This window comes from Sarcophilus harrisii, chromosome 3 (assembly GCF_902635505.1).
Source record: "Sarcophilus harrisii chromosome 3, mSarHar1.11, whole genome shotgun sequence".
NCBI classification, from domain to species: Eukaryota; Metazoa; Chordata; class Mammalia; order Dasyuromorphia; family Dasyuridae; genus Sarcophilus; species Sarcophilus harrisii.
This window is the reverse complement of record NC_045428.1, coordinates 234,185,461-234,200,167: the sequence shown is the minus strand read 5'-3', so window position 1 is coordinate 234,200,167 and position 14,707 is coordinate 234,185,461. Positions and strand designations below refer to the sequence as shown.

At 34.2% G+C, this 14,707-nt stretch overlaps 1 protein-coding gene across 1 annotated transcript in view; it reads left to right on the top strand.

The window, feature by feature from the left end:
- PDXK (pyridoxal kinase) overlaps window positions 1-14,109 on the top strand; it is a 47,354-nt gene extending 33,245 nt beyond the window's left edge. The window contains exons 7-11 of the mRNA XM_012544385.3: window positions 121-166; window positions 4,604-4,715; window positions 5,411-5,547; window positions 9,457-9,523; window positions 12,373-14,109. Of these exons, the coding sequence (XP_012399839.1) occupies window positions 121-166; window positions 4,604-4,715; window positions 5,411-5,547; window positions 9,457-9,523; window positions 12,373-12,485 (475 nt within the window). The 3' untranslated portion in view covers window positions 12,486-14,109. The remainder of the gene's footprint in view (window positions 1-120; window positions 167-4,603; window positions 4,716-5,410; window positions 5,548-9,456; window positions 9,524-12,372) is intronic.
- The last annotated feature ends 598 nt before the right edge of the window (window positions 14,110-14,707 follow it).

The following is a 14,707-nucleotide window of genomic DNA, read 5'->3' as shown; positions in this document are numbered from 1 at the left end:
ATTATTGTACTTTAGGGCTTAAGGCATACATAAACATGTATCTGAGAATTTAATCCAAAGAACCAAAAACTTCATAGTCTTCCTTTCTGTCCCCCGCTCCCATTTTTATTTATCTTTTAGGTTACTTACTGGAAAAAAGATTTATACACAAGAAGAAGCATTAGAGGTAAGCATAGCTACCTTTGAATTTTTAATTCATTTTAACTGCATACTACCTCAAAATTTTAAAAATCAACTTTATTATATTCTGTTTCACTATAATGATTTCGACTTTCAAGACTGTCTTTAATTGATGGATGAGGGATTAGAAAATTCTTTTCAAGCAAGTGAATTTCAAAAATTATATGGAGAGAAATAATCTACCCATGGCATATGAATTATTTATTTTAACATATTGCATTGTAAAAGGCCCCCTACATCTTATGAAATTGTAGGATTTCACTACCCAATTTCATCATCTGTAAAATGAGAGAGTTGAATGTCTGTTACAGCATTCTATCTGTATCCCCTTCACAGGTCACTGGATATAAATGTTTACTTTTTCTTCATGCCTTTTTTCGAGAATAACAATGTGATTGTTAGCTGAAGAAAAAGGAGCACATAGAAGTAAATGTCATCTATGATGTGATAATATACAGGACAAAATTCTACATTAATAACTTGCTGACTCTGCGAAACATCTCAGGACAAGTTTTAGGCCCACACTGTAAAGATAGATTTAGGCTCCTAAAGACCTTGATGTGTCTTTTAAATATTGTCCATTATGTAATTTGTGTAAGCTTTTAAAAAAATGTTTCTAATGTAATAATAGCTAGTATTTATATTTGAGATTTTAGGTTTCCAAAATGCTATACAGTACATGTATTTCATGTGTCAATATATTTTCCAGCATTTAGAGATGAGGAAACTAGGGTAACACAACTAAATAAATTCAGGTCTTCCTGACTCCAAATCTGTACATTCATTACATCAGCTTCATCCAGCATCTCTCTGGATAATAATTATAGTTCATATTATTGAGGTGAAGTGATTTTGTCCATGGCAACTGTTCTGAAGGCTGTGAACTTGAATGTCCTGCCTCTGCGTCTAGGACTATTTCCACTCTTATGCTTCTGAGAAATGGAGTGAAGAGAGAAGTCATATGGACTGTGACATGCTGCTGTAACCCAGTTCCCCAATCTTTTTAACTTTGTTGCTCCATTGTAGATCAGTTTTTCTTCACATACTATAGAAAGAGAAAATACAATGTAGCCCTTGTAACTTTGTATTGAAGGTGGGTTATTGTCTCCCTCATAAGAAACAGTGTCTATAGGCTGAAAGAATTGCAGTGAATTTATGCATGTAATGTAATATATGTGATTCAGCTAGTACCCCAGCAGTAAAAGGGAGTTCTTACTCATTATGGTGAAACACTATGGAATCAGATTTTGGTAATTCTGGAGCTTTTTAGTAGAATAACTTCATAAAAGGAGTAGGCTTATTAGAATAGGGTTAGAATTAGAATAGAAAAGGAGCTTAGTTTGTTGATACTAACAATTCTGACCTCAAACCAAAGCCTAATTTGATTTCCTCTGTATCTAGTGATTCTACAAAACTTCCTGTTTGGTTTATATACAAAAGGGAAACATTAACCTTAGAGAAACTGTTATGAGATTAGATTTATACTAATATTCCTAAAGACAACAACCTAATGCCTTTGAAGAAAAATAAATTTGGTTCAATTTAACTATTTGGCTCCAAATTTAGTTATTTGGTAAATCAAAGGTTTTTTGTTGTTGTTGTTGTTTTTACATATGAAGTCAAAGGGAGAGTCTTCTTGAAGCTAGTTTGTTCTGTGAATATTTCATATAAAAATTATTTTTAAATTTTATTTTAATTTAATTTAAAAATTTTCTTCACCGCTTCTATACTATATATATAGTATGCTTTGGTGTGCATTTAGCCTCTTCATTTTTCATCATAAATCTTTTGGAGTTATCCTGGACTATAGTATTGAACTAAATTATTCACTGTTGATCATTATGCAATATTGCTATTACTGTGTACAATGTTCTCCTTGTTTCTGTTTACTTCACTTTGCCATCAGTTTATCAAAATCTTATCAGGTTTTCATGAAAGCATTCTGCTCATCCTTTCTTCGTGTTTTATCAACAATATACCACAACCTCTTTAGGCATTTCCCAATTGGTGGATATCCTCTTAATTTCCAATTCCTTGTCCCCATAAAAATGGTATATTTTTCCTTTTATTAAAATGTTTGATCCAAAGCAATTTGAGATACTTTGAAAGAATCAGAACAGCTGAAGGGAGTTGGGAGTGTGTGCTTTGGTATGGCAGAGTCACCAAGAGTCAATGGCTTGTGTAATCAATTCTCATGGCCCCCTGGACCTCTTTCCTATTGTCTATAACCCCACTATAACCCCAACTTGTCCCAGGGTTCAAAACAGGATAGATAGCCATTCTTCTTAGTTTCACATCAGCCAATGAATCTGTCATGAAAAGCAAGATAAAATGCAGAAAGAGGGAATAATCCATGTAGTATGTATAAGGCAATTTTTATTTATTTTGAATAAAAGCATTCTAGTTGTTGAATTTTAACAATCTAAACAAATGCCATTTAAATAAAATAAAGAGGTGGTGTTTTTTTTTTTTTTTTTTTTTTTGTTTTGTTTTTACAAAAACATGTCATTCTAATTTAAATTCTTTGGAACTAATGTTAAGTCATGATCAGTGATGAAATATGTTGTGTCCTCTTTCAGTGCCCCACGCTGGGCACCAAAATAGTGTGCTTTTTAGAGCTCCTTTACAGGAAAAGAGATGTCACAAAATGTATCCCTACAATACTAACAGAATCAGAAAGGGTCTATGGCAAATGACTGAAACAAACTTTCAATAGTACTTAGATGTTAAATCTGTTCCAACTTTCCCCCTATTTCCTCCCACCCCCTCCTCCAGATGGCAGGTAGACCAATACATGTTAAATATGTTAACGTATATGTTATATATAATATGTATACATATTAGATGTTAAATCTTACATATTCAATGAAAATATAGAATTTTTTTCATTTATTGATGGAAGTTAAGAAAGGCAAAAGTCCTTCCTTAGTAAAATACAAAGGTACATTTAAATATATATTATAAAAATCTCTTTGATCCTTACAACAACCCTCTATGGTACATGCTCATGAGGAAATAGAAACAGATAAAGGTTAAATAACTTGCCCATGTCATACAACTAGTAAAGTGTTTGAGGTTGCATTTTACTCTAGATCTAGCACTGTATGCCTGATGTCTCTGGGGGAAGTACAATTGGGAAGATGGCAGTGTCATTGGGAAGGAGACAAGATGTGTATTCTAGACAATTGGTGTCACAAGAAGAAAAACCTGATAGAAAATGAAAAGAAGGTTGTTAATTTTGAAATAGGAGTTCCTGAGAGCCCAGAGTTGATTGCAGAATTGTCAGACAAATCTGTATTGGAATAAAATTGGCTTAGGATTGGGATAGATGGGTTGAGGAAGCTGCTGATCTTAAGCAATTTTTTATCATTCATTTGGGGTCAGAAAGCTCAGCGATATTGTTATCCATCTAGAAGGAAATGAGAGGGAGTAGCATTGATTCGACTTTCCTCCATATTAGACAAGTATGTGAAAATGAAAAGCAAAAAATATTTTCCTTTGCCCACTACAATATTGATATTCCTGAAAAAGAATTGAATTTTATTTTTGAGGTTGTGGGGTATTTTTTTGTTGTTGTTTTATTATTGGGTTGTTTTTTTTTTTTTTTTTTTGGTGACTTTTTCATTGTCCAGAGCTATTCCAAATACAGATTGTCTATGTGATCTGAGGTAGGATAAAGTGAGGACAAGAAAAGTGACTAAGATAGCTATCATTTTATCCAAACATCATACTGCTTGACATATATCCCCAAGAAAGTCTTAAGACAGAAATAAAAGTTTTGTACTCTTTTTATGGAAGCATAGGAGTGGAAAGTAAGTAAATGCTTATTATCTAACCAAACATGAATAAAATGGAATGTTACTACAGTATAAAAAATTATAAATATAAACAACAATATAAAATAAGAGAGCATGGTAAAGATTCAGATTAATACAAAATGAAGTAGGTAAAATCAGGAAACCAACACTTAGTTGACTGCAACAATGTGAATGGGAAGAAGGGAAAAAATTAAAAATGAATGATTGAACCAGTCATCTAGACTTAACCTTTAAGAAAAAATGAGACTATGTGTATTTTTCTTCTTTTAAAAGGTATGAGATTTTGAGAGTAGATCACTGTATAAAACATTGCACCTAGTTGATTTTATTGAACTACTTTTTGTTCCTTTTCTTCCCCACCTTTCATACAAGCAATGAATCTCAGCGTGGTCGATGAATATATTTTAAAGCTAGCAATTAAAAAAATAACAATTTAAAAAAAAACTTTTAAATACAATTTTTATCCTAAGGGAATTTATGCCATCATAATGAAACGTTAATTGTGAATTTGGCTTATTTTGAATGTGAAAAAATGATTATCATTATGGAATAATATTTCATTCAAATAGTCGTAGTAAAATGATAATGTCTATGTGCTTGGGTAGGTAATGGATATTCTTCATTCTATGGGACCAGAGACTGTAGTGATCACCAGTTCTGACTTGCCAGCTTCTTCAGGCAACAACTACCTGATTGCTCTTGGAAGCCAGAGAAAGCGTAAGTCATGTACTTAACCTACTTTCTAATCTACTGTGAAACTTATAGTGTGCTCATTATCAGACAATGTCAATCTGGGTACATCTAAAATATACAAATAAAGAAACCATAATCCCAAATATATGAGCTGTCCCAAAAATCTTAGTTTCAATAATTTCATGTAGTATAAATTTGTGCAGATATTTAGTACAGAGACTGGCACATAATAGGCACTCAATAAAAGTTTCTTTTTTTCCTTAATTCAAGAAGTAAGATGTAGCTGTAGTCAAAAAAGCCAACCAAATTCTGAGTGTCATGAAGGAACATTTAAATAAGGAAAATTAAAATTATAAAGGGGATGATCAGACTTATACAGTTATACATCCAAATTGATTTATGAACTTCAGATTTAAAAAGCAAAGAATTTTGAAGAAAGATATTTGATTTATTCTGTATAATTATTAGGGATATCGATATGGTGATGAATAAATACTACCATTTTCAAATATGGTTATTATCAAATACCAAGGAGACTTTTAAGAAAGTGGAATGTCAACATTCTGCATCCTTCTGCATTTGATCCATTCAGAATCTATTGAGTGAGAGTGCTGTTGATTGATGCAATGAGTTGCACTTAATTATCCTCATATCTGAGAATTGAGAATTCTATTTCATAAATATACTACCATCTTAGTTTTACAACCTTTGTTTTCCAGAAAGACCAGATGGCACAAAAGTGACAGAAAGAATCAAAGTGGAAATTCAGAAAGTGGATGCCGTTTTTGTGGGAACAGGAGACTTGTTTGCTGCCATGCTCCTGGCTTGGACACATAAGCATCCAAATAATTTCAAGGTGAGCTCAAGAGAAGCTTTTGTTTTATTTCTGTCAAAAATAAAATTTGCTTCCATTCTCAAGCATCTTGACTTATCTGCAGCTCATGACACCAGACAGTATTCTTATCTTTTGAGCTCTGTGACACTGCACTTCCCAATTCTTCCTGCCTGGTCCCTCCTTCTCGGTCTCCTTTGCTAGGTCAAAACTATTTACTCTCCCCTGGTGTCATCTGTCTATCTGCAGTTTTCTCTGTGTGTGTGTGTGTGCCCACATGATGTGGGCTTAGAATTCAGATTTGAGATTCTTAGCTCGCATCATCTTGTGACTTCCTAGATATCGCCATAGTCATTTCAAACTCAATATGTCCAACTTCCAAATCTGTTTTCTTTTCATCATTATTATAGTCCTTAGCACCCACATTCGTTTCTGAGCCATCTCACCTGACCTATCATTCAATTGCCAAGCCTTGAATTTCCCTGTATGCCTTTCCCGTTTGTCTCTCATAACTACCATCTTAATTTAGATCATCATTTTTACCCTCTTAATTGGTTTTCCTCCCTTAAGCTTTTCAATCTATCCTCCACCTTGCTGCCATTAATGCTCTTAAAAGCCATTTTTATTATGTCATTCCTCTATTTCATAAATTCCAATGGTTTCCTTTTTCTTCTGTGATCAAACGATTATTCTTCAAAGCCTTTCACTTTTTGACTCTAGCCTTTCTTTCCCTGATGGTTCTCCTTCCTGTTCCTCCAGCCCCTGCAAAACTTTTCCCTCACACCAGATGCACCTCTTTCTTCACTTCTCAACCTCTCTGATTCTTGTCTCCTTCAAAATGTACCTCAGAAGCCAACACTTTAGCATTTTCCTGATCCTCAGGAGTACCTTTGTCCCTATAAAAAATTACCTTACATCTATTTTGTGACTGTTTCATTACACAAAATACACATGTGTCTTTTCTTACTCTTTTCCCCCCAGTGAGAATCCTTGGGTTCTGAGATTATTTCATTGTCATCTTTGTATCCCTGTAATTAGCAGCATGTAATAAGCATGTAATAAGCACTTAAATGCTTGGCTGATTTATTGAATGCTTGTTGTCTCCCCTCCTCTACCTTCTCAAGGTGAATGAATAGAGTAAAATAAAGTTTTAAAAAAAAAGTAAAATTCTAAATAATATAATACAGACAAAATCTGAACAAAAATTCTAAATTAATTGGGTTGCAGTGATTTATTAGTATTCCTGTTAAGGTGTAGAGGGAATATGATCTTGTGGTGGAAGATAAACCCACACAATGAAAACTGAAGTTCTGGAATAATCCCCACTTGGAAATTTTTTTTTTATGCTGTATAATTTTAGTGCCAGTGGAGTTGTAATATATGACCTCACTGTATCCTAGGCAACCTAGAACAGCTTTTGTACCTTTGAATATCAGTCAAAGTTCTAAATTGAAATTATAGCAATTACATGACAATTTTTCATCAAAATAAGAAAGAGGTAGAAGAAAAAAGCTATTTGAAAGCAGTCCTTTCCTCCCCCGAAAAAAATGCTAAAATGCCAAGAATGATCAAGTATATGGCATGAACTGTTGGTTCTACACAAAGAATTTGAAACCTTGCCTGTGCAATTTGCTTCAAAGTTTACATCAATGGGACTTAAATAAATTCAAGGATTGAGAACTCATCAGGCTGGCTACAATTCTTCTACCAGTACAGATTATAACACATCCTGCCTTCTCATCTTGTCCGTTTGTTCAAATCCTTTTGCAAATCCTCTATAGAAGATTTAACCAATGCTCAAATATAATGAAAGGATTATAGAACAAGATGATAATGGTATATTACAGATCTTCACTTTCTCCAGATAAGTTCATGACAGACTGATATCCTTGACATGATGCTGTTAATCCACATGTGTTTTTTAATTTCAACTGAGTTCTTACTACCATAATAAACCAGCCATTTTATTCTATTTACCACAGTGACTTGTATGTCTTCTCTTTTTTCCCCAAGGCACCCACACAAGCACCCTATTCTTTCCCCTTCAAGAGGTGATATTGCTTGTAGTTCCCTGAGCAAATAGGTGCCATTTTCTCTGATTTCTTTTCTCCATAATTCTGTTCCTCTGAACTTTTTGACATCTGCCATCTTTCTTTATACCAGGCTCTTAAGAGTTGTCCCTTGTTGCAAGGTTAACACTTCAGTTTCAGATGTTGAAAATAATGCCACCTACCTCACTGAATTGCTGAAAAGCCACAAGACACACAAGACACAAGAGTGTCTGGCATATAGGCACTGAATAAATTCCCTTTCTTCCCTTCCCTCTACCCTTGTCCCTCCTCTCTAGTGATTTCTCCTACAGTCATCTCCTATCGCTTACCTCTCTAATCTTCATTTGCTCCTTGTTGGTGCCTTATTTCACGGTTTCCCTCATTCTGAAAAATTCTTTACTCTCAATCTGTTAACACATTTGACCTTAGCTACTCTTTTTTCCCCCTATCTTCCATATCAGCCTCCCTTACTGGACCTCTTCTCTCTATAATCTCACTTGATAAAGTTTTCAGCTCTCATATGTTCAATTACTAATTCTACAGAAGTATAAATTCCCCTGTTATCTAATAAACTCCAGGGGCAGCTAGGTGACACAGTGGATAGAACACTAGCCCTGAAGTCAGGAGGCTCTGAGTTCAAATCTGGTCTCAGATACATAATACTTCCTAGTTGTGTGACCCTGGACAAGTCGTTTAATGCGCTTCATACACTGATTCATACACTTCATACTTTCCAGTCAAATTGGACTCTCCTTCACACTCAAAAGTTCTGTATCACCTCCTCATCCCTCTCGGGATTTATGTCCTTCATGATGCCTTTCCTGATCCCCTCCTCCCCAATTATATTGTATTTTGTTAGTATGTGTTTATATTTCCTTGATTATGTATATTTTTCTCAAGGAAGATTTACTTCCTTGAAGAAAGGGATTGGTTCATTTTTTTCCATCTCTACTTCCTTGCATATAGCAAGTGCTTGATAAATGATGCAAAGGGAATATAAACTGACAAACATTGTACATTAATTGTAAAGAAAAACAAGTTTGAAAGACTTCACAATTCCAATCAATATAGGCATCAACCATGTCAACCAACCAAGAGGATTTATGGTGAAATACCTTCTAACAATGTATGAATCTGTTTTCCTTGACTGTACTTACATTTTTTTATGAGGATTTTTTTTCTTTTTTCTTTCAATTGGGAGAGGGAGATAAGAATAAATAGTGGTGCCATAAAAAGAGGACCATTGAAACAATCTTAAATGTAGAGAAAACAATAGAAGGTAAGCATAAATGAATAGGACAGTTATGAAATTAATGTGGAATTTAAATCTTTTTTAAAGCAAATGACATAAAATGGAGATTATCAGTAAATCCTATTTTTGTGTTTGTTTTTAAATATGCAAATGTTTTTTGTGGGCTGGGAATTTAAATTCTTAAAGGAAAAGTTCCATATTGAATTTATATAAAGGAAAATTGTATGATAGGTATGCCTATATTTTAAATGTGACCTTTTTAAAATTTTACTAAAATGTTTCAAATGGGCAAAATTTGAGGCCGGCTATCAGAGAAGAGAAAATATAGTAAGGAGGAGAAGGCTTCTGAAAGGACTAGGCAATAGGATCTGTGTGCTAGGGCTCTTTCTAGAATCCTTGCAAAGCAAAAATGTTAATTGAAAATTTAGGAATAAGTAATCTATGGCCTCTAGTTTATAGACATATTCTTCTTGATTTTATCTTTAGTCTTTACAGTATGAGAGAAATGTACGTTATGTTAGACCCAGCTGCTATCTCCTTAGTGTCCAATGAAAAGAATATTTAAGTTCTCATTAACAAGACTTTCCATATTAATCTTTTTATTAATTGTTTTTGCTCCCTTTATTGCAGGTGGCATGTGAAAAAACTGTATCAGCCATGCATCATGTTCTGCAGAGGACTATTGAATGCGCTAAAGGTAGTCCCTTCTACACCAATTTTCATTTATTGAATATTGACTTTATGGAATGATCCAAGCAATTCCAAGGCTTTCATTTAGCCTTATCTACAGTAACTAGTATAGAAAATACCATACAGTCTTGTACAAATGCTTACTCCCAAGAATTCAAAATACCTATGCCTTCAATTCACTGTACCTAATGAGGCAGTAAACTGAGAGCAAAACACTTCGATCCAACTCTATCTACTTCAGCAATAAAATTTTTCCCTTTGTGGTTTTGACCACCAAAACCTTCAGTAGAAACAATGCTGCCCTATGGTCTTGTTAGCGATTGACTAATATGACTTGACCTGGCACTTCTTCCCTTCCAACTTCCAGGTAGATAAAGCAGAGTAACCTCAAAAGAATCTTAACTCTCATCCCAAGTATCTCATCTCAATTTCTGTTAGGGAAATATTAACTGATTTTGTTCATTTATTGTTAAAATTGCTGCTTATTTACCTATGTATACAGTGACATTTTAAGTCAGATTTTATTATGAATTGAGCACATATTCATAGTCTTTAATTCTTGAGTACTAGATGAAGTTTTTCCAACTGTTTATATAGTTTCAAGTTTCCTCTAAGGGGGAAAAAAATACACTTAGGATTTACATTTCAAAGATAAACTTGTAAAATTTATAGTAGGCTAATGGAAAGGATGTCAATAGGTAACTGAAGAAGAAAAATCACATCTGTTGAAGTAAAATTAACTGATGGGTCATCTGGTATTTACAACCACTAACTGGCTACTGCAAAAATTTCTTTTATCCCTGTCTAATTTTTTATGTTGGGTGAAATAATTGAGAGTCTCACATAATTTAGTGCACCATAATGAAAGCCTTAACTGATTATGTGATTTTCCTTAAACTCTTAAATGACCATTTTGGCTTCCAAAATGAAAACGGGAATCACAACTATACCAAAAAAAAATCAGAATACAATGCTTAGATGTCTCAGAATGACACTCCCACAATTTTGGATGCTGTGAAAGCAATTTTACTAGCACTTGCAGAGACTAATAGTCAGTCTTTAATCCTTTGTATTAAGAACCATAAAGATTCTTATCATGGCACTATTGTCACTCTGTTCACCTAATGAGACAATGAGCACTTACTTCTTGTCATCATTCCCAGATTTTTGGATAGCAACACATAATTGCCCAATCAGGCAGAAATTGCCTGATTTCCCAGTTTTCCAGAGACTTCCAGTGACACTATTAAGATGGATTGGCCATAAGGATAGGGTAGAGGGTTCCTAAAATGGGAATCCAGTCCACCAAACCTCTCTCTTAAAAACATCATTTATCCCTTGCTATTCTCCATGGAGACAAATTATAAAACAAATATATTTGTCAGGCCAAGGATGCAGAACTTCTCATTTTAACCACTTTTTAAAAAGTGCTAAAGAAGTGCCTTACTTACAAATCCTCAGTAATCAGTTCTGAACTGTGCTTGACTCCATCCAGTCTTCTAGTAATTTAGGCTTGATACAAATGAATTTTTAGCATTCAGCTTTTAAAGGGAAATTTACTTAATCATAGCCCCCCAAAAGTTAATGTTTATATTTCTTCTCTGACTGCTAAGTTCTCCATCATTATATCTATCATTCTGATTTCACTCTTAAGAAAGTAAATAAATATTAAAATAGTAGAAATGATGGGACAAACCAGTATTGTCTTGCAGGCCACCTTCCCCTACAATTGGCATAATTAGAGCAGAACAAATCTGCTCCCTTATAGAGAATACTGAGAGACTGAAGAAAGAGAAGCCCATATCAGTTTGGTTATTAAAAGGTGTTATTTGGATTGTTTAGGTAATTGGGGGAAGCTTACTCACAAGAAGCCAATTGTCCTGAGTGGCAGCAAGACAAAATAGAATGCCCTTGCCAACCTCAGATCAGGCCAAGTATTATATAGAAGTAGAACAAAGAAGAAAGGCATAATGCCAGGGATGGCCCAGGCTAATTTCAAGTTCTCCCATGGGATAATTGGAGCTTCTTTCTCAGACTCAGGTTACCACTATATATATTCCAGTTTTTATTATTTACTCCTGTTCTTATTCTCTTGTTATAGTTATAATCATACTAGGCATTAACGTTCTGAAGGGGAAAAGTTAGTGATGCTCACCATCTGTAGTCTTTTAGTTTCCAGCCCACTTAATATTGATTTGTTTTCACCTGTACTGCCCCTAGATTAATGAATTGCTTCTCTTCTAGAAAACAATATTCTTAAAGATCAAAAGCTCATTCATCTCTTCCTCTTAGGCTGAATATTCAAGGGCCAATTTTTTTTTTCATTATCCATATTACTGGTAATCTACCTTTTTAAAAAAGTGTTAATATGTTCTTCATCAAGCTCCTTAAGCATTCATCATACTAAACCAACAGGATCAATAAGAGTTTCCTCTTTGAGTTCAGAGACAAAGAACCATGACTTGAGTTGTTTAGTTACAAGAGTAATTCAATTAACTTGGGTCAACTGAAAAGATAGAGAATCAATCTGATTATTTCATCTTAGATATATTGGAAATTCTGCTGAAACCTCCAGGTTACCATTTCTAAATTGATTGGACCTTTTACACCTTGTAAGAACAAAAAAGCGAAACTAGTCATCAGCACTTTCTAATCAAATGATAAGAATTTCTAATCATCTCCATAAAACACTTGCCCCTTCCTCCACCTTACCCTTTAGTATAATAGCCTGATTATTAGCAACCCACCCCATCTCACTGAGGCAGAGGTTTCCTTCCTTCCTAATGGAAGAAATAGAAACAATTTTTTTCACTACTTCATTTTCCTTTCAATTGACACTCTGATTTATTCTTTCAGCACAAGCTGGGAAAGGGAAGAAGCCCAGTCCAGCACAACTGGAACTGAGAATGGTCCAAAGCAAAATGGATATAGAGAATCCAGAGATAATAGTAGAAGCTACTGTGTTATAGAAAATATGACCATGTCACTCAGTAACGCACAATGTATTGATGTCTTTGTTTCCCTTGCTGTAAAAATTGTAATGTCTGCCTGAAAGATGTGACTTAAACTTGATAATTTTTTTCTCTCACAAAATAGTGTCAAGTATCAGCAGATCTCTTGTTGTAAAAAATATGTGGTGGCTATATTTGGATTTTATTTCCATGTTCAGATTTCCCCTCAAAATGCAATTCCCTTCACTATCTAGTGCCCTAGACAGTATCACAAGAATGTCTATTTTAAAATCCTTTTAGATTTAGTCTGGAGGATGAGTACTGGAAGACTGGAATTCCTTAGAGAAAGGCAGGTAGTATATACAACAATGCCGATGGAATTGACTACCTACTGTTTCTGACCTGAACAATTTGAGGTCCTTGAACACATTAGATTTTTTTAAAAAAAATTCTAGTAATCCTTTATTTTATTTTTCTTCCATGACTTACTTTGGACTTCACAGAAGACAAAGCATTGGGGGCAGCAGAGTTTCTAATAACTGCCATTTACCTCTTCCTTTGTTTCTGCTGTAGAGATAAAGGCAAATCTCTTTGCTTTTATCTTTATTTTTTAAAAAACCCTTCTCTTAAATTTCTGGGGCAGGAAGATGTTTTTTTCAAGATTAAGAAACGAAGCCAGCTAACTGTTGGGCCAGGACCCAATAAGTAGCTGCCTACACATAATTACTTGCTGGTGCCAGTTTGCTTGGAGTTTCTTTGTCAATACATGAAAACAAATTCTAACAGAGAATTTGTACTGTTTGACTTTTTAATCATGAGCATCTTTATCTAAGAATATTCAGATGGAGGGCATAAGACACTGAAGAGTGTAGCAAGGATCACAAACTATTGAAATATTTGTGGGTGTTTTTTTTCCCCTGGAAAACTACTTTTTCTTAGTTAACTTATGTGACCATTTCATAGTATGCTGTCAAATACACTATAATTACAATGTAGCACTACTGCCAGATAGTCACAAGTCTTTGTTCTACTTTCCACATTCCTGTCAAAAGAACTTAGAATCAGGAGGCTTTAAGACCAGCTACTATATCTGTCCTTAGACAAAAGGTCTCTTCTCAAAACCAGCAGCAGAACTTCAGCAGTTTGTTCTTCCCTTGTGGTGACATCTCTTTGTTTGAGAAGTCATCCATAGGTCTGCTTCCTTGTTTGTCGGGAATCATGGCTATGAACTTACTGGAGAAAAATTCTGCCCTCCCTAATCCTCTCATCTGAGAAGGATGACTGATCTCATTATCTTGCCTAGATTTAGAAGGTACTATTAGAGTTAAGGTGAATAGCATTCTAGGTGAATTATATATTCTTATTAACACCTTTGACTTGTATCACCTGCTTAGCTTTCACCACCTACTTGTTGCAAGTCACTCACTCTCCTTTTGTCTGTGGAGTAATCCTTTGTATAATTTATAATTGAATCTTATCACTTGACTTCTAAAGAAGTTGAGTAGTCTATGAAATAAGGATTTGTAACCAAGCTATCAGGACCATTTTGGGGTATATTTTGATGAGTGATGTTTCAGGATGTGAGTATTGATGAAAGGAGAACCAAATGTTTTCACATCACCTGACCTAACACGAATAAAAAGACCATTTAAGTTATGTCAGCAAAGCAGAGCTTAGTAATTAACTATGGTTATCAAACTACATTTTTAATTTTTTTGTCTACCAGAAGTGCAAATTTTTTTTCCTAAAATAAAACTACCTACTGTAAACTTTGCTATCATTAAGCTATCATTTCACATTATAATTTTACGTTCATTTCAAAAATCTAGTTCTTTCACAATTGAATCTGCTGCTAAATGTCAGAGTTAGACATAAGTTGAAAAGTCTACAATGAAATAAGTAGATCATTTCTTTATTTAGGTCTTTTCTGGAGAAGTCGGCACCATCACTCCCTACATAGTGTTAACAATTCAGGTTATTCATATCAAGTTTGTAGTTAACAAAGAGTCTTCTTGAATCTTAGAATTTTTTGTCAGATCAGAAATAAAGAGCTTTGGAAAAGACCTATTTGATATTTCAAGGTGAAAAGATACCAGCATTCGGACATAGATCCCAAGAAATCAGTACAAAAGAAGCCTAAAATCAGTAGTACTCCAGGCCTTTACACAGTCTCTGGAAACTTTATTAAATTGAAATCAAAGCAAGTTCCAAGGCATTGTTTTCAACCTTAGTATGTATTT